The sequence below is a fragment of the Crotalus tigris genome, unplaced genomic scaffold (assembly GCF_016545835.1).
Source record: "Crotalus tigris isolate CLP2741 ecotype Arizona unplaced genomic scaffold, ASM1654583v1 scf7180000021465.51407817327:1047546, whole genome shotgun sequence".
In the NCBI taxonomy this organism is placed as follows: Eukaryota; Metazoa; Chordata; class Lepidosauria; order Squamata; family Viperidae; genus Crotalus; species Crotalus tigris.
In genome coordinates this window covers 430,001-450,381 of record NW_024098522.1, presented here as the reverse complement: position 1 = coordinate 450,381, position 20,381 = coordinate 430,001, and the positions used below count along the sequence as shown (strand labels likewise).

The window sequence follows — 20,381 nt, the reverse complement described above, 5'->3', positions numbered from 1 at the left end:
AAAGTTCTAACGGCCGACACAGCTCTCCTGTAGTCACATGACTGCACGTTGGGCACCTGGCAAACAACCTCCATTTAAGACCTTTTGCAGCATCCTCCCGTTTTACAACAGTTTCACCAAAATCAGGAAGTTACATCTGGATTTTGGCAGAAGCGGTCCACGGAGAGCCATTGGTTCGCTTAACACCCACCACAAAAAAAATGGCTGTTAAATCGGGTCGGTCACATGGGTGACCCAGTTTACGACTGTCGCGCCATACATGATGGGCGGGCTCCATTGCGGTCGTAAGTCGAGGACTACCTGTATGTCTTGGGTTCCGTTGCGGTCTTTTACGTTTTCTGCTTCTTACTCCTCTTTGAAATGTAACCTGTGATTCCCTCCAGTCATCTGGAAAACAGCTACCGCTTTCATTTTATTGCTGATTTTATAGCTCCCTGCATCCCAATTTGTATGCGTGGGAATTTTTCCTCTCATCTTTTCTCTGGGGAGTTCCAGCAGTTTGCTGAATTCTGCTTGGTTGCCCTTTCCATCACAGCAACAAAAAGCAACAACAAAGCACTGAGTTTCAGAAAGGGCTCATAACTCATACATTCCCCTTTCTCTCTTCCAAGTTCTGCTCTATGACTTAAGGCCCAAACAGCAAAGAAGCAGATCAAACTAAGGTTAAGCACCGCCCAGTCCTTTTGATGTTGCGCGAAAACAAAAGATAATTGACCCAGCGCCCGCGTACTTTTTAAGAACGCTGCAATTCTGGGAAATAATTATTAAATATTATCCAACAAAGAGACCTCCACCACATTTCAGTACGTAATCAAAACTCTAGAGACTCCCGGCATTGAAACAGGGAAGGGATATTACAGGCAACCTTCTTTCCACATCTGCAACTTTGAACAGGTTTTTTTTTTTTTGGTCATCAAGTTTTTGACACCTTGCTAGGTGGTACTCGAATATTGCCATATCCTAAAAGTGGTACAATCGATAAAAAGGTTGAAAAGCCCTGGATTAGATTAGATGATAGATGATGAATGGATAGATAGATAGACAGATTAGATGATAGATGATGGATGGATGGATGGATGGATGGATGGATGGATGGATAAATGATGAATGGATAGATCGGTAGATAGAATAGATGATAGATGATGGATGAATGGATAGGTAGATAGATTAGATGATGGATGGATGGATAGATAGTTGGGTGGGTGGATGGATGGATGGATGGATAGGTAGATATAGATGATGGATGGATAGATGGATGGATGGATAGATAGATGATGGATAGATGGATGGATGCATAGATAGATAGATAGATAGATAGATAGATAGATAATGAATGGATAGATCGGTAGATAGATAGATTAGATGATAGATGATGGGTGAATTGATAGGTAGATAGATTAGATGATGGATGGATGGATGGATAGATAGATAGTTGGGTGGATGGATAGATAGGTAGATAGATATAGATGATGGATGGATAGATGAATGGATAGATAGGTGATGGATAGATGGATACATAGATAGATAGGTAGATAGATGATGGATGGATGGATAGATAAGTGGATGATAGATGACGGATGAATAGATGGATAGGTAGGTAGGTAGGTAGATAGATGATAGACAGACAGACAGACAGACAGACAGACAGACAGACAGACCACTGAGGCTTAGATTGAACCAGTCGATTGACCAAGAGAAGCGGATAAGGAAAAGCCTGGGTTACAATTAGGTTTCCTCTTGCAAAGGAGATTCTTTTTCCATGACCCGAAGCCACTCTGTGGCATTTCTTAACCTGTTTTTCTCTCCTTCCCTCCACCTCTCCCTGTGTTCCCACAGGCTTTCTTCTAAAATGAAGATGATTGCGCAAACCAATTTGCTATGGTTCTTTCTTCCCTGACAGATATTTCTTTCAGAGAACTGTGAATTAATTAAAAAAAGGCGAAACTGGAGATTTGTAGGGAACATTAACCGCTCAATTATTATTCATGAAGTCCATGGGTGCCTTTAGAAATGGGGTTCAGATACAGAGAAAACTTCACATCTTAGAATTGAGCAACAGAGTGAGACTCACATCTTCGGCAGGGCTGCAACAGGCTAGGGGTGCGAGTCTCTTAATCAAGGCTGCGGACCCTTTCTCAAACCACGAGTTGCATATTCAGGTAGTCCCCAACTTACAACAGTTCGTTCAGTCACCGTTCAAAGTTACAACGGCGTTGAAAAATGTGACTTAACGATCGTTTTTCACAATCCCAATCTTTGCCGCATCCCCAGGATCATGTGATCAAAATTCAGATGCTTGGCCACTGATTCATATCTATGACCATCGCTGTTTCCCAAAAATCCCCTTTTGCGACAAGAAAGTCAATGCGGAAGCCAGATTCACTTAGCGACCGAGTTGCTGACTTAACAGCTGCAGTGATTCACTTAACAAATGTGGCAAAAAGGGTCATAAAATGGGGCAAAACTCATTTAACAAATGTTCCACTCAGCAACCCCGAGCTACAGATATTCTCCACTGTTGCCAGCTATTGTTGTTTAAATACATCGTCCAGAATCTTGTGGATTGAGCACACTGTACACTCTGCAATTCGGTCAATCAATCAAGGTTGGCATTTGAGCAGGCACATAAACCTCATCGCCCTTTTGTTCTTTACAGAATACAGGTGCTCCACAATTTAGGTCCTGCAACTTGCAAGAACTCTTTCCCAGCAAGTATATCTCACAAAGCACATCTTCTACATCCCCGCTCTTTATCCTTTGCCATTCCCTTTGTGGTCCATCCCCTGCCTCACTTTGTGACGGCGACAAGGCCAGAAACTGCCTTTGATCTGTTTCCCGGATACCTGCCTTTAAAACTCTGCCAGTGTTGAAAGAAAAGTCGAGGTGGCGCAGCAGTTAGAGTGCAGTACTGCAGGCCACTTTAGCTGACTGTGTTCAGCAGGTCAGCGGTTCAAATCTCACCGGCTCAAGGTTGACTCAGCCTTCCATCCTTCCGGGGTAGGTAAAATGAGGACCCAGATTGTTGGGGGCAATGTAAATATATATATACATTGCCTACTGGTGTACACCGCTTAGAGAGTGCTTGCACTTAAAGCGGTATATAAGTCTCATAAATAAATAAATAAATAAATAAATAAAGTCTTCATCATGATTTATCCAAGCTGGGGATAAACAACAAACGACTGCTTTAGAAAGAAGGTTGCAGTTTATTGAAAAGCCAGACAGAAAGATGGTTCTGGCAGGAGAGAGGAGAGAAAAAGGGCTGAGCACATGTGGGGAGTAGGTTTTTATACCCACTGAAGCCTTTTGTTTGAAATGATTTTCTGTTTCTATTTCAGGCTTTGTATTTCCTGTGTCACGTATTCTGACCTGAGTCTGGGTGTGCCTTTCTGGTATTCTTGTTGGTGGTGGGTTAATCCTATTATGTCCCAAGGGTAATATCCTGCTTCCCTGGTGCTGGGGCTAATGACTCCTAGAGTTTGGGTGGGGTATGCAGATTTTAGGTATCTTTGTCTTCCTAAGCTTGTAGCTCCAACTTTCCTGATGGTTTACATCTGCATTTGTATAGAGCTGGCTTCTGTTTGGGACAGAGAGACTTGGGGGCAGGGTTGGTTTCTGCTTTTAAAATCCTTTTGAGGAAATATATTTTTTTGCCCTTTTAATATTTCCTTCTCTGGGGGGCTGACTTCCCACACTGCCTTTGATTTGGTTCCCAGATACCTGCCTTTAAAACAATGCCGTGCAGGTAATCCTCAACATTCAACTATAGTGGAGCTTGCCCATTACCGTCATATGTTGTGACGGTTGTAAATGCTGCATTTGTTAAGTGAACCCATTGCTAAGTGGCTGGTCGTAGGTTGAGACTACCTGCAGGTTTTTTTAATCTGGACCAGATTGAGGCGACTAAGGTTTGATGCTTTCATTAGTGTAGGGAAGGGATTTGATTTTAAAGGTATCTTTTATATCAAAGATTGATTTGAATCCTAATATTAGAGAAGGATAGAAGTGAAAGAGGGAACGCCCCTTCAGTTGCAATGTATTTTGTTACTGCAGCCATTCTAATAAAAAGAGTTTTAGGCCTATGTGACATTGGTTTCCTAAGCTGGTCTACCTTCTAGGGATGACAGTAGGTCCCTATTGACTATTGCACTATAACGATTTAACTCTTTCCCTTGGTTTTGTTGAGTGAAGTTTCATTATATTGTCTTCCTGGGTTGTCATTAAATCGCCCAGAATACAGAATAGTCCTTGACTTACAGTCATTCATTTAGTGACTATTTAAGTTACAACAGCAGTGAAGAAAGTGATGGTTGCAGTGTCTCGGGACCATGTGATCACTTTTTGCTTGACCTTCTGACAAGCAGAGTCAGTGGGCAAGCTAAAAGTCCACAGGGTTTTGTGTCAAGGTAATAATTAACCAGCTTATGTAATGTGAGATGTATGATGTAATGTTGGGAATGACTCAGCAGGGTCTGTGTCTCTTTAAGAGCCAGCAGGGTCTATGTGCCTTTAAGAGCCTTTGTATAAAACAGGGCTGTCAAACTCAATTTCATTGAGGGCCGCATCAGCATTGCGGTTGCCCTCAGGGGGGGCAGATGGGTTTGGCCGGGGTGGATGTGGCCTACTGGGTGGGTGTGGATGGAGTGGGTGTGGCCTATTGGGTGGGCATGGCCAGCTCTACATCGTTCGATTCAAGGGTGCCTGTGGGGGCCTGGGCAGGAGTGGGACAGATCTGAGGGTCTCTGGCAGAAGGGGGTGGGACCGGGGCAAGTGCCAAGGCATGGTCCACTGGAGGAGCCTTACTGCCTGCTGAAACCTCCCCACCGGAGCCCATCAAACCGGATATGTGAAGCAGGCGAGGGCCATTTGCTGGCCATGGTGCATTTCTTCATTCCTTAGAAAGGGTGACACCTCCCCAGCATGCACCCAGGGGGCGGGGCCGACGCGGCAGGGGCCGGTTCCTCGCTCTTTCCAGACGGCCTTATGGAGCTAAGACTGAATGTGTTTCAGCATAGATGGGCACCACAAAATTGTACATTGGCTCCCGGCCGACCTGGGCCAGGGCCAAGGCAGTGGGGGCCATTCCCTCACTGTTTCCAGGATGGCTTCGCGGGTCACATGAAACCACTTCACGGGCCGCATCCGGCCTCTGGGCCTTGTGTTTGACATGTCTGGTATAAAAGAAAGGCTCTGCTGCTGTGTTCTCTCTCTTCCGTTTCCTGCTGTAATTGTGGTTTGTTGGATCCTCCTGTATTAACATGTGTATGTATATTGTTCCTGGTGTATGATATTGTAGATAGTGTAAGATAAACCACCATTTAATACAAACCACTGTTTAATGTGTTTACTCCTGGGTTATCTCAGTGCAATAAGACTGTGCATGCTCTGGCACGTCAGTGGCATAAACAATCAATACAGGTGGTCCTCAACTTACAACAGTGACTGTTTGAAGTCACAGCAGCACTGAAAAAAGTGACTTGTAACCGTTTTTCACATCTTCAACTGTTGCAGCATCCCCATGGTCACATGATCAAAATTGGGATGCTTGGCAACTGACTCATATTTATGACGGCTGCAGTGTCCCAGGGTCATGTGATCTCCTTTTGCGACCTTCTGACAAGCAAAGTCAACGGGGAAAGCCACTTAACAACAGTAGCAGTGACTCAGTTAACAATCGTGGCAAGAAAGGTCATGAAATGAGGCAAAACTCACTTAGCAACAGTCTCACTTAGCAACAGAAATTTTGGGCTCAATTGTGGTCATATGTTGAGGACTGCCTGTAACGCTTGTAACATGGACAGCCATATATACCTTTTCCAAATAAACAAACCCAATAAATTAATTAAAAAAAAATTCAGCCTCATTTATCTATAAATCAATGACTGAGTAAGTTTTCCTTTGGCATTGACTTAATGATGTTTTATCAATCATCATTTATGCTTGTTAATGCAGGTTTAGAAACTTGTTTGACATTTGATGGATATGTGTTTTATGCCATAGATCAGGGGTCTTCAAAGGCCCTTTTATGACTTATGGATTTCAACTCCCAGAATGCCTCAGTCAGCGTGCTTGGCTGAGGAATTCTGGAAGTTGAAGTCCGCAAGTCATAAAAGGGCCAAGTTTAAAGACCCCTGCCATAAATCCAACAGTTTCTGCCTTCTTTCTGGTTTTATTTCTCTGTTGGTTTTTGTTAAGTTCGTTATTGGGTTTTCTTTTCATATATTTTGCTTTTTTTCCCTCTACCTGTTTTGTATTTCTTTCTGTGAAGCAAATAAAGAAACACACTTAGAAATATAGCCAAACCTAGATGGTACAGAAGCTTAATAGCTTTCCTGGTTGCAACCCTGGCTAATCGCCATGTCTGCTAATAATTCTGCTTTTAAAGTGTTATAGTATTTCATCGGAGACATTTGCTGTGTCTTCTGTGGCTGATCTTATTATCTCTTGGGCAACTTGTGTAAAAATCACCCTTGGAGGCCTTTGGTTCAGACATTACTTAGACTGAAATCTGCTTAGCTTTAATAAAACAGCCAGATTTGAGCACGGCCCTCCCAAGACTATAAAATGATAAGTTTAGCATGATTGCAATGGAGTGATGTTCCACTTTGACTCCACTTTCACAATTTATTGTTCTACAGCCCGAAGGTAAACTACTAAATGACTGATCCTGGTTGTAAATTAGGAATTTAGGATTTTCCTCCCATCTATGAATTTACATCGGTGGGTATTTCTCTCAGCCTCACACCCACTGTCAGGATGATATTTTGGCTCTCTCGTAAGCAGATACGTGCCTGGCTGGGGAATTAAAAATAAAGTTGAGAACATTTGGATGAGCAGGGGTATAATTAATTTTTTTTTTTAAAAAAAACAATAGCTAAAAAAAGCTCTGATGTAAATTCTGGCAGCACAGGACTTAACATGCCACAGTCATTACAAGTGCCATAAATAAAATTTCCTTGTTCTCCCCCACGGCTTTCTAAATATGGCCTGCAGTCTGTGATCTCCCTTTATTTCATGGAATGACATTCAGCAGGAGATACTGCATTAACCTTTCCAGGAAACACAAAAACTGTCCGTTGGCCCTTTGGTATATACAGAGTCACTCTTCATTCCTCCTGGGCCTGAGTGTTGAAGGATTGATTTTGGCCAGCTGGCCTTTTGTGGCCCTCAAACCTATTTTTAAAAACCAGGAGTAGTTAGCATGTTAATCAAGAGGGCATTGGTTTAAAATGCACAATGCCTAGGAACAGAAAATTAAAAAATCCTTCCTTCCTTCCTTCCTTCCTTCCTTCCTTCCTTCCTTCCTTCCTTCCTTCCTTCCTTCTTCTCCTCTCTTCCTTTCCCTTCTCTTCCCTCTCTCCCATCCAGCCATTTTCCTTCCTTCCTTCCTTCCTTCCTTCCTTCCTTCCTTCCTTCCTTCCTTCCTTCCTTCCTTCCTTCTTCTCCTCTCCTCTCCTCTCCTCTCCTCTTCTCCTTTCCCTTCCCTCTCTCTCATCCAGCCATTTTCCTTCCTTCCCTCCCTCCCTCTCCTCTCCTCTCCTCTCCTCCTGTCCTTTCCCTTCCCTCTCTTCCATCCACCCATTTTCCTTCCTTCCTCCCTCCCCTCCCCTGTCCTCCCTTCTCTTCCCTTCCCTCTCTTCCGTCCACCCATTTTCTTTCCTTCCTTCCCTCCCTCCCGCCCTCTCCTCTCGTCCTGTCCTGTCCTCCCTTCCCTTCCCTCTCTTCCATCCACCCATTTTCCTTCTTTCCCTCCCTCCCTCTCCTCTCCTCCCCTCCCTTCCCTTCCCTCTCTTCCATCCACCCATTTTCCTTCCTTCCTTCCTTCTTTCCTTCCTTCCTTCCTCCCTCCCTCCCTCCCTCCCTCTCTCCCTCTGTCCCTCCCTCATGGTGACTCCAGGCAGTTTACAGAAATAAAACCCCAATACAAAAACCAATCACCCCCCCCCCTCCCCAGCAACAACAATCAGGCCAACCAGTTGATGGGCTCCATATCACTCTGAGGTCCCCAGGCCTGTTGCCAAAACCATGTAACCATCTAACCACCAAATTGCAGGAACACAAGCAACCGGTCAAACAAGGACCCCCGAACTCATTAGTAGCCTCACATTGCAATGAACAAGGACACCCATTCAATTTTGCAACTACTAAGATTGTTGGACGAGCAGGCACAAAAAAGCCAGGGAAGTTGAGAACGAAGCCTGGGTCGGTCAACAGGAGTGCTGATTTACCACCAGCCTATCAAGTACTTAGGAGGTGAGGGCTTGGCAGCAGATGGAAATAACAACCAAGGACTTAATAGCCAGGCATCAACACACCCCAATCAACATCTAAAAAGCCACTTACAACAGACATTACAAACACCCCACAGAGAACAGCCAGAGAGAAGCTACCTCAGGATAGGCTCCAGCACGAGTCCAAAACCTCTGAAGACAAAACCTTTAGTCCCGGTGACCGATTCTGATTGGATCCTGCAACATTATCCTGGGATACATATATTTCATTCCCAAAACCATGTCTTCAGGGCATCTTGAAAGCGTGTCAAAGTGGGGGCCAATCTTACTTCTGCAGGGATGATGTTCCACAGAGGAGGCCTTTCTTTTTGGTCCCACTAGATCAGGGGTGTCAAACTGCCGGCCCGCAGGCCGGATGTGTCATGCCAAAACCGCGCCCACCCCATAGCCGGAAATGGTAAAAAAATCACGATAAGTCACGACACATCACATGACGTTGCGGGTTTTGACACCCCTGCACTAGATGGAGCTGCTTAAAGGAGGGGACCTTAACATCCCCTGCCTCCCCACTCTGGTAGGTCAGGTAAATGTAACTGGGAAAAGAGTGGGCCTTCAAATAACCTGGCTCCAGGCCATGTAGGGCAGAGGTCACCAACCTTTCTTGGTTGGCAGACCAGAGGGAAAGTGAGAGGGAAGCATTTTACGCACACGTGCATAGGGCCGCGAACATGCGTGTGATGCAAATGGGGCGGGGCTAGCACTTGTGTGATACTTGCTAGCCCTGTCCCATTCTTGTGCACAGTGTCCTCTTTCTGCGCCCTGAGGCGCAGCGCATCCCATTTTTGCGCCCTGAGATGCGGCCTTGGCCTGTTTTCATGAGCGCGGTGGTGCGGCATCCCATTTCACGCACCGAGGTGCAGTGGCATCCCGTTTTCGCAGCCTGAGGCACAGTGGTGGCCTGTTTTCACGTCCCGAGGTGCGGCGGCGGCCTGTTTTTGCACTGCGCGGCATGGCATCCTGTTTTTGAGGCCCGCGGTGCTAGCGCGAGTGGGGGTATGTGCGTGCACTGGCCAGCCCTTCCTTTCTGGTGGCCCGCAGCCCACGGCCTACTACCAGGCTGCAGCCCACAGGATGGAGACCCCTGATGTAGGGCTTTAAAGGGGACCCCCCCAGGACCTTGAATTGGACCCAGAAGCAAATTGGCAGCCAATATAGCATCTATAAGAGAGGTGATATATCCGCAAATCCAAGCTTGTACAGAACAATGTGGATCGCTGCATTTTGAACCAATAGAAGCTTCCCGATACTTTTCAAGGGCAGCCCCATGGAGAGCGCAATAATCAAGACAGGAAGTGATGCGGGCACAAATAATCTTGGAGGAATGGCTATCTACCAGGGGTTGTGAATATCAATTGGCCATCAGGAGAATGGGTGCACGGATTTCTTTCTGGAGCTGGTCTGGAGACACTCCTTGTAATGTTCCAATTCACTTACGACCCCTTTTCCAGATCTGAATCTCTCTTCTCCTTGTTTTCTTCTCCTCTCCCCCTTAATCTAGCTAGGTGGTCTTCTTTGAGCTTTAAGAATAATTGATGCCTGCTGAGTACAGTAAAGGAGACGCTGTAATTGACTGGGAAATATTTTCCTTTGCCTCCAGCTTGCCACGGATCCTGTGCTACGTGCCGGGGTCCCACGGCAAACAACTGTTCCACCTGCCGAGACCCGTCTCTTGTGTTCCTGGAAGGCACGTGCGTGGCTAATTGCGGACAGCGGTTCTACGTTATGGATGGAGTTTGCAGAGGTAAGAGCCACCCCCAGTGTGTGCAAAGTCTTTATTTCACCTATAAGCAAGGACAGCTGTTGAGATCCCCATATCAGGGTGGGAGGGTGATAATCTTGGCTGTGTGTGTGTGTGTGTGTGTGTGTGTGTGTGTGTGTGTGTGTGTAAGCTTTCCCCCTCCCTCCATTGCTGTTGAGAGTACAGGTAGTCCTGGACTTATGACCACAATGGAGCCCCACATTTCTGTTGCTGAGACATTTGCTAAGTGAGTTTTGTGCTCCATTTTACGACCTTTTGTGCTCAGTGGTTAAGTGAATCGCGGCAGTTGGTAAGTTAGCAGCCCGGTTGTGAAGTGAACCTGGCTTCACCGCTGACTTTGCTTGTCAGATGGTTGCAAAAAGGGATCATGTGACCCCAGGACACGGCAATGGTCATAAAATGTGTGTCAGTTACCAAGCATCTGAATTTTGATCACAAGAGACACACGGGGATGCTGCAAAGGTCAGGAAAAACGGTCCTAAGTTGCCTTTTTCAGTGCCGTTGTAACTTTGAACAGTCACTAAATGAACTGTGGTAAGTCGAGGACTACCTGTATGTGTGTATGTGAGTGTCTGTGGAAGAGGGAAAGCAGCAAATACACAAAATATATGAAACCACTCTTTTTTGAAGAGTTTTTCATGGTGCCTCCGATCTCTTCACAGCAGACTCGCCCACTTCTCCATTGCCTCAGGGTGAGGCATTCCTTTAACTTCATAGTCACTTTTCTGAGGGAAAACTTTGTTTAACCAGACAGCAAACATAATAATATGTGGAGTTAAGGGTGGATTTATTAGCAGAAGAGGGCCACACCTGCTAGCATAAATATTTGGTGTTAAACGCCACTCCTTTTCAAGCCCTCTTGGGGAATTTTAATAGAGGCAGAACCATTGGGGAGTCACTCTCATACAGCATCAGTGAAAGGATAAATGATTTTTTTTCCCGCAGGCATTCTAGCAGCACCCATTACAGGTTGTCCTCAAACTTATGATCACAACTGACACCCCAAATTTCCGTTGCTAAGCAAGACAGTTATTAAATGAGTTTTCTTGGCACGGTTGTTAAGTGAATCACGGCAGTGGCCAAGTCAGTTACACGGTTGTTAAGTGAATCTGGCTTCCCCACTGATTTTGCTGATCAGGAAGTTGCAGTAGGTCAGACATGTCAAACACAAGGCCCGGGAGCCGGATGCGTCCCGTGAAGTGGTTTCATGTGGCCTGCAAAGCCATCCTGGAAACAGTGAGGGAACGGCCCCCGCTGTCTTGGCCCTGGCCCAGGCCGGCCGGGAACCAAAGTACAATTTTGTGGTGGCCATCTATGCTGAAACGCATTCAGTCTTAGCTCCACAAGGCCGTCTAGAAACAGCGAGGAATCAGCCCCTGCCACGTTGGCCCCGCCCCCTGGGTGCATGCTGGGGAGGTGTCATCCTTTGTGAGGAATGAAGAAATGGACCATGCCTTGGCACTTGCCCCAGTCCCACCCCCTTCTGCCAGAGACCCTCAGATCTGGCCCACTCCTGCCCAGGCCCCCACAGGCACCCTTGACGCGAATGATGTAGAACTGGCCATGCCCACCCAGTAGGCCACACTCACTCCATCCACGCCCACCCAGTAGGCCACACCCACCCTAGCCACACCCACCCAGCCCCCCAGGGCAACCACAATGCTGATGCGGCCCTCAGTGAAATTGAGTTTGACACCCCTGCAGTAGGTGATCACATGACCCTGGGACACAGCAACCGTCATAAATATGAGCCAGTTGCCAAGGGATGCTGGAACAGTCTTAACTGTGAAAAACGGTCCTAAGTCACTTTTTTCAGTGCCGTTGTAACTTCCGATGGCCATTAAACAAATGGTTGTAATTCGAGGACTATCTGTAATGGAAAAATGTAGATTTTATCCAAAGTCCTCTTGTACTTGACTGTTACTTATTGGTAACCTAATTGGAGCGTCCTCTTTACCAGCTTGCCATGAAGGTTGTGAAATATGTTATCCGGACCGGCTGAGATGTTTGTCCTGTGCTTCAGACCGTGTTCTGCTTGATGGCAACTGCATGTCAGAATGTTCCCCTGGCTACTACGCGAATGGCTCTCACAAATGCAGAGGTAAGAGTCTTGGGATTTCGTTGTAAGTAGGTTGGAGCACTAAACTTTTTATCCTCCAGTTATTGCTCAATTTCAGGTCCTAGTAGTTCCAGCTAATAATATAATAATAATAGTAATAGTAATAATATCATCATCATCATCTGAATATCTGAAGGACAGTGATGAAGATGCACTGAAATTAGTATATCAGGAAGGCTTACTGACTACGGGAGAGACCAAACTGGCCTACAAGAAAGACCAAATGAAGAACAGAATAGAGGCATGGGAAGACAAAGCACTACATGGCCAATACATTTAAAAAAATAGCTGGGAAAGCAGATAATAACAAGACCTGGCAATGGCTAAGAGCAGGAAAATTGAAGAAAGAGACTGAGGGACTAATTCTGGCTGCACAAGACCAAGCCTTAAGGACAAATGCATACAAAGTCAAAATTGAGAAGACAGCAACAGACAGTAAGTGCCACCTATGCAAACATGCTGAAGAAACAGTGGACCACCTGGTAAGCTGCTGCAAGAAGGTCGCACAGACTGACTACAAGCAGTGGCATGACAAAGTAGCAACAATGGTGCATTGGAAGATCTGCAAGAAATATCATTTGCCTGTAAGCAAGAACTGGTGGGAAAGTCATAGAAAACGATAAAGTTAAACAGCTCTGGGACTTCAGAATTTAAACAGACAAGCACCTGCAACATAGCACCTCGGACTTAACAATTGTCGATAAGAAAGACAAAAAAGTCTGGATAGTGGACGTGGCAGTGCCTGGAGACAGCAGAATAGACGAGAAAGAACTGGAGAAGATAACAAAATACAAAGACCTACAAATAGAAATAGAAAGACTGTGGCAAAGACAAGCAAGGGTAATACCAATAGTAATAGGCGCCTTGGGTGCAATCCCAAAACATCTGGAGCACCTCTTGAACCCCATTGGCATTGATAAATTTGTCATTAGTCAATTGCAAAAGGCAGCCTTACTAGGAACTGCTTTCATCCCTGTGACGATATCGGTAATACTATCAAACATCCACATCTGCCTATTCCAGGTCCTTGGTAAGGACTCAATAGGTAGATAAAAATGCCAAATCCACTCTGAACATCTGGCTGACTGTGCGATAATCAATAATAATAATAATAATAATAATAATAATAATAATAAGTAGTTGGAAGGGACCTTGGAGGTCATCTAGTCCAACCCTCTGCTCAGGCAGGAAACCCTATGCCATTTCAGACAAATGGTGGTCCAGTCTCTTCTTAAAAACGTCCAGTGTTGAAGCATTCACAGCTTCTGGAGGCAATTTGTTCCACTGATTAATTGTTCTAACTTTCAGAAAATTTCTCCTTAGTTCTAGATTGCTTCTCTGTTTGGTTAGTTTCCATCCATTGCTTCTTGTTCTGCCTTCCGGCGCTTTGAAGAATAGCTTTACTCCCTCTTCTTTGTGGCAGCCCCTGAGATATTGGAACACTGCTATCATGTCCCCCCTCGTCCTTCTCTTCATTAAACTAGACATACCCAATTCCAGCAACCGTTCCTTATATGTTTTAGCCTCCAGTCCTCTGATCATCTTTGTTGCTCTTCTCTGTACTCTTTCTAGAGTCTCAACATCTTTTTTACATCGTGGTGACCAAAACTGGATGCAGGATTCCAAGTGTGGCCTTACCAAGGCATTGTAAAGTGGTATTAACACTTCACGTGATCTTGATTCTCTCCCTCTGTTAATGCAGCCTAGCACTGTGTTGGCTTTTTTGGCAGTGGCAGCACACGGCTGGCTCCTATTTAAGTGATTGTCCACTAGGACTCCAAGATCCCTCTCACAGTTACTACTATTCAGCAAGGTGTCACCTACTATATCTTCTGGTTGAGGATCACACTTTTGCATACATTTACCCACTCATACATACAGTTAGTCAGTTAGCAATAGACATTTTGAGTTCAGTTTTGTCGAGGACTACATGTATGTATATGTTTGTGTGTATGTATGCATCATATATATGTGTGTGAGTTTATTGTATACAGATAATAGCTTCATGTTTTGTTTTGTGAAGGCTTTACATGATACTTGCTTTTAGTTTCCTTGAAATCAGCACTAGTATTAAATGGTCAGGGAGTAGGGAATCTTATTTAAAAACAAGCTGGCTTGCTGTTTAGTGTTGTTGTTTTGCATAACAAATAGATCTTTTGCTTAAATCAGCTGCTGAAGTCTTTCTGGAATACTGATGAACTGAACAAGGAACCACCTCTAAAATAGGAGTCTTTTGGCATGTTATCTGGTTCAGTGGCGCTGGGTGCAGGAATCGAGGTGGGAGGGAGGTTTCTGGAGGAGCCAATACATACACAAGAGCCATAGGAATGCAGTGGTTCGAATGCGGTATCGCAGGCCAACTCTGCCCCACTACAAGCAGTTCGATCTTGACTGGCTGGTTGGACTAGAACAGAGGTCACCAACCTTTCCCCGTTGGTGGACAGGAGGGAACGGGAGGGGGAAGCATTTTACGTGCGCACGCGTGTGTGCATGCGCGCATGCACGAGGCCATGAGCACACACGTGACGCAAACAGGGCTAGCGCGTGATAATCACAAGACCTGCTCCGTTCTTGTGCGGCACAGCGCCGTCTGTTTTTGTGCCCGCAGCGCGGCATCGTTATCCCATTTTCCTCCCAAGGTGCGAGTGTGGGGGGGTACACGCACACATCTGCGCACTGGCCAGCCTGTCCTGCGGCCCAGTGGCCAGTAGGCCACGGCCTACTACCGGGCCGCGGCCCACAGGTTGGGGACCCCTGGACTAGAAGACCTCTCAGATCCCTCCCAGCTCTGTTCCTCTGCTATTCTGTTATTCTAAGATTCAAATCGTGAAAAGTTTGATTGACATTTCCTCTCTTTCTTTGTTCCCAGTTTGCCACAGTTCGTGCACCAGCTGCACTGGACCTTTGTCCACTCAGTGTACCTCCTGCTCCTTTCCCTGGGCCTTCTACCAGGGCCAGTGTCTCCTCGCTTGCGGAGAGGGCTTTTATCAGCACCACAACCTCTGTAAAGGTAACCCAGATCTCCCTACTGTGGTAGCCAACGAATAAAATCTCTCCCGCTCATCCTCTCCTGCGGTTCCAGTGTTGGGAAAGTTTTTCATTCCTCCTGAAATCTTTTAGAGCAATGATTCTCAACCTTTTTAATGCCACGACCCCCAACCGGTCGTAAGTCGAGGACTACTCAACCGGTCGTAAGTCGAGGACTACTCAACTGGTGCAGCATCGTTTGCAGAATGGGACTTTTGGCGGGCTCAGCAGGGCAGAGACAGCCTGGACAATTCCTATTGGCTTTGGAAAGCCAATAGAATTAGACCCTATTCAAGAGAGTCTATTCTATTGGCTTTCAAAAGCCAATAGAATAAAAGGGAGTAGCACAGCTAAGGAAAAGGGGAAAAAAATGGCGGACTGCGTTGTTTGGTGACCCCTGTGAAATGGTCGTTCGACCCCAAATGGGGTCCCGACCCACAGGTTGAGAACCACTGTTTTAGAGGCTTTTTTCAGATAAGCCGCTTTTGGAGTTGAATTGAAACAACTTCTTAGAAAGTGTCTCAGTGACACCCCCTAAAAAGAAATGGTTGTGTGATGTGGAGAATGTTGATGGGCTAGGACAGGGGTAGGCAACCTTGGCTCTTTTCTGACTCGTGGACTTCAACTCCCAGAATTCATGGCTCAGCTGGGAAACCTCTCCCTTTCCCCTCAGCATGGCTGGCTCAGGAATTCTGGGAGTTGAAGTCCACGAGTCAGAAAAGAGCCAAGGTTGCCTACCCCTGGGCTAGGACAATAATGCTGGAAGGAGAGGGAAGAAAAGAGCTGCCAATGTCAAGCACAGGAATCCAGGCACTTCAAATGAACATAGATTTATTGTATGCTAATGCTTGCTAGAAGAATCTGAACTACTAACAAAAGCAAATAGGAGGTAAATAAGAGTCAATGGAATTCAAGGTTGGCTGGACTTAGATCTCTTATGGGCATGAAGGGATTAAAGACTGATGATGCATTTGACCCCTCCCTTGGGCTCAGCATGGTCGTCTCCTATAGCCGACATCATTTCACTGGGGGGAAAAGCTAGCTTAGATACAGTCTTAAGTACCGTCCAGATGGGTAAACTTCAATTCCCAGGATTCCTAGGAATGGCCAAGCTGACAAGGGAATTGTGGAAGTTGAACTCCATATATATGGAAGGCATTGAGATTGGGCGTTGAATATGGATTTAGGGCAGACATGTCAAACTCATGACGTATTGGAGCTTTTTCCCCATTGCTGGCAATGGGGCGGGCGCAGTTTTGTTGTGACGTGTCCGGCCTGTGGGCCAGCAGTTTGACACCCCTGATCTAGGGTGTCTCCCAAAAGAGAAGCCACCTCTTTTCTCCTACAGAGAGAGCTTCATTTAAGATGAATTTCACATCGAATATGTCTGTGGAGCTTCTCAGTCATCTAGGTCATGGTTGTCTCAAAGGTGCTTTTTCAAAAGGCAACTTGGACTGTTGTATTTTTTTCTATTCTTTTCCTTCAGAACTGAAAAAGCTTCTTGGATGAGAAGGCGAAACGTCTTCTACAAGGAAAAAATACAGTCCAGTTGCTTTTTGAAAAAGCACCTTGAGATTGAATCAAATATTTTATTTGGCCAAGGGCAGAGGTAGGCAACCTTGGCTCTTTTATGACTCATGGACTTCAACGCCCAGAATTCCTGAGCCGGCCATGCTGAGGGGGAAGGGAGAGTTTCCAAGCTGAGCCATGCTAGCTCAGGAATTCTGGGAGTTGAAGTCCACGAGTCATAAAGCGGCCTAGGCCTAGGCCAGAGATAGGTAACCTTGGCTCTTTTATGACTTGTGGACTTCAACTCCCAGAATTCCTGAGCCAGCCACGCTGAGGGGAAAGGGAGAGTTTCCAAACTGAGCCATGCTGACTCAGGAATCCTGGGAGTTAAAGTCCACGAGTCATAAAAGAGCCAAGGTTGCCTACCCCTGGCCAAGGGTGATTAGACACACAAGGAATTTGTCTCTGGTGCAGAAACTCTCAGTAAATGGAAAGCAACATCATCATCATCATCATCATCATCATCATCATCATCATCATCATCATGGGAGAAGAATAAGAAAGATAAATAATAATAATAATAATAATAATAATAATAATAATAATAATAATACAGCCATGCTATATGATAAATACACATAGACATTAGATAGCACTGTGAGAATTAGATGTTTAGCAGAGTGATGGCTCAAGGAGAAAAAAAAATTGTCCCTGTGGCTAGTTGCTTTGACATGTAAAGCCCTTCCGCTATGTATTCAAGATGGACAGTGATTAATATTTATATGTATTTATATGTAAGGGTGTAGGTGTATACATATGTTGTATATAACATGTTTATATATGTGTTATGTGTGTGTATACTTTCTGAGAGCAAGCAACAGAGTTTCATTTTTAATGTATGCCAGTGTGCCCACAGTAAATAATGATAATAAAGGTTATCTATCTGTCTGTCTGTCTCTATCTCTCTGTATCTGTCTATCTATCTATCTATCTATCTATCTATCTATCTATCTATCTATCTATCTATCTATCTATCTATCTATTTATCTATCTATTTTTCTGTCTGTCTGTCTATCTCTGCCTGCCTGCCTACCTACCTATCTACCTACTGTCTGTCCATCCATCTTACCGTACTGAGGGGAGGAGTTGAAACATTTTATGTCCAGGATGTGAGGGGTCTATAGATATCTTCTCAGCCCTCCTTCTGACCTACTGCAGTCTTAACTCTCTGATGGAGTCTGTACCTATCCTGTTTGGTTTCCGACTCTTCTGCAGGTTGCCATTCATCCTGCAGGGCCTGTGTTGGCCCAGAACATTCACACTGTACACAATGCATGAACCCTGAGGAGAACCTTCAACCAGACACCAGCCTTGAGAAGAGGCCCATTGGCATCTGTTTACCTCAGTGCAGAGCCCAGTTCTACAGCAATGAAGGCAGGATTTGCAAAGGTGAGCAAAGATCTGTTCTGTCCCAAGCTGATGGTGAAAAAAAGAGAAATTCAAACTGCATGAAGGGTGAAGTTTAAGTCGTTTAACATGGAGAACTAGCTAGGATTGAATTTCTCAAGCACCCCAACACCAATTTGGGTTTTAGGGCCGCCTACCACAAAGAAAAAACGATGGTTTTGTACTTGATATAGAGCAAACTTGAGACTTTTTTTTTTTTTTTTTGACGTAGAAAGGAAGACTGCCAAAAACATAAATGTGTTCTTGGGCCTTTTAGAATTGAGGTAATCTGACAGCTGATGACAACTAGAGGTGGCTTGTGGATTGCTCACTGATATAGAGAATGTAAGAGTAGGTGGGTGAGGAGAAATATTATTCGATACATTGCTGTGAAGGGGATTTTCGCTGTAGACTGTGGCTGTATAATACAATGGTACCTCGGGTATTTGACTGCTTCAAAACTCGTCAAATTTGGTACTCAACGCAATTTGATGCAAAAGTGCTGTTCTGGTCCTGGTTGCTTCATTGGTATTCCACACACTGCAAAAGGAAGAAGGGGACAGCTGCAGAGGGCAGACAGGAAGGTGGCCATGTTGGGAAGGTGGCTGCAAAAAGAGGGGGATGGCCACAGAGAACAGACAGGAAATCAGCCATGCTGGAAAGGTAGCTGACATAGGAAAAAGGACAGACAGAAAGATCTTCCTGGCCAAAACAAAGGGTCGTGTGGTAAGTTACCTGGTTTGTTTGGCATTTGTAGTTTTTAGTACTCATGCTTCCCGGAATCAATTCACATCAACGACCGAGGTATTACTGTACTGAGGATTTAGTTCCAAGAAGTTGCTTTGCAGCAGGGGTCCCCAACCTGTGGGCCGTGGCCCACTACCAGGCTGTGGCCTGCTGGGCACCAGGCCACGGATCAGGCTGCCCAGTCCACGCAGTCACCCTCACTTGTGCTAACGCCATGGCCGAGATGAAAACGGGACACCACGTGGCAAATACAGGGTAGGGCTAGTGAGTGTCACACAGGCGCTAGCACCGCCCCATTTGCGTCGTGCAGGCATTAATACCGCCCTGTTTGCATTGCACATGTGCTCGCGGACCCATTTGCGCGCATGTGCATGTAAAATGTTTTCCCCTCCCTTTCCCTCCGGACCGCCAACTGAGAAAGGTTGGGGACCTCTGCTTTACAGCATATAGGAGTGCAACCAAAGCCATTATCTCACGCTCTTTAAAGCAGCCGCATCTCTTCCTAGATCACACGGTTGTCCTTCACAGCAGCTATACAATTTCAGGAAAAGATGGCTGTGTTAAAGTGTCTCAGACTGGTGCCCCCCCCTCTCTTTCTCTCCCTCCCTCCCTCTCCCTCCCTCTCCCCCCCCTCTCTCTCACACACACACACACACCTGAGCTCCAGCTCTGAAGCAGCCTTTGTACAAATCACTTTGAAAAATGGAATTCTGCAGATCCGGAAAACTTCCATGTCTGCAACATCTCCCTGAGCAGGCTAATAAACTGTCTTCAAGTGATGTGCTAATAAAAAAGTGTTGTTTTTTTTCAAATGATTTAGATTGTCCTGACATTTATTGGAAGCAAAGCCTATTCAAAGATAGTTCTGAACTCTTTTGTTGTGCTCAAGGGTTTTTGGTTAACAACACCACATCGCATTCTCTCTTAAAAGCACCAGTTCAGCATTTGTACCCAGAATATGTACCACAGCAACAAATTTGCTTATTATATAGATTGGGGGAAATTGGACTGAGGAGGAAGGCTGCTGAGACTAGCAGATCACAGCTGTATAGACTGCAGGAGAGCCCCTAGACCAGGGGTAGGCAACCCAAAACACTTAAAGAGCCACTTGGACCCGTTTCCCACCAAAAACAAAACACTGGGAGCCGCAAAACCATTTTGATATCTAAAATGAAGATAACACTGCATATATTTTTTACCTTTATTATAGGTGTGTGTGTGTTTGTGTGTGTGTGTTTGTGTGTGTGTGTTTGTATATATGTATATGTATGTATGTATATATATATATATACACACACACACATACACACACAGGTAAAAAAAGGATATATGCAATGTTATCTTCATTTTAGATGTCAAAAGGGTCTCTCTGTCTCTCTCCCTCCCTCCCTCTCTCTGCCCTTGGTCTGCCTGCCACTCCTCTTCCCCCGCTCTCTCTCTTTCCTCTCTCTCTCTCTCTCTCTCTCTCTCTCTCTTTCTCCCC

At 45.5% G+C, this 20,381-nt stretch overlaps 1 protein-coding gene across 2 annotated transcripts in view; it reads left to right on the top strand.

The window, feature by feature from the left end:
• Positions 1-20,381, top strand: part of FRAS1 (Fraser extracellular matrix complex subunit 1) — a 416,742-nt gene that overhangs the window by 188,359 nt on the left and 208,002 nt on the right. For both annotated transcript variants that reach the window (XM_039318704.1, XM_039318705.1), the window contains exons 14-17: positions 9,889-10,032; positions 12,011-12,151; positions 15,039-15,179; positions 17,981-18,154. In XM_039318704.1, coding sequence (XP_039174638.1) covers positions 9,889-10,032; positions 12,011-12,151; positions 15,039-15,179; positions 17,981-18,154 — 600 coding nt within the window. The remainder of the gene's footprint in view (positions 1-9,888; positions 10,033-12,010; positions 12,152-15,038; positions 15,180-17,980; positions 18,155-20,381) is intronic.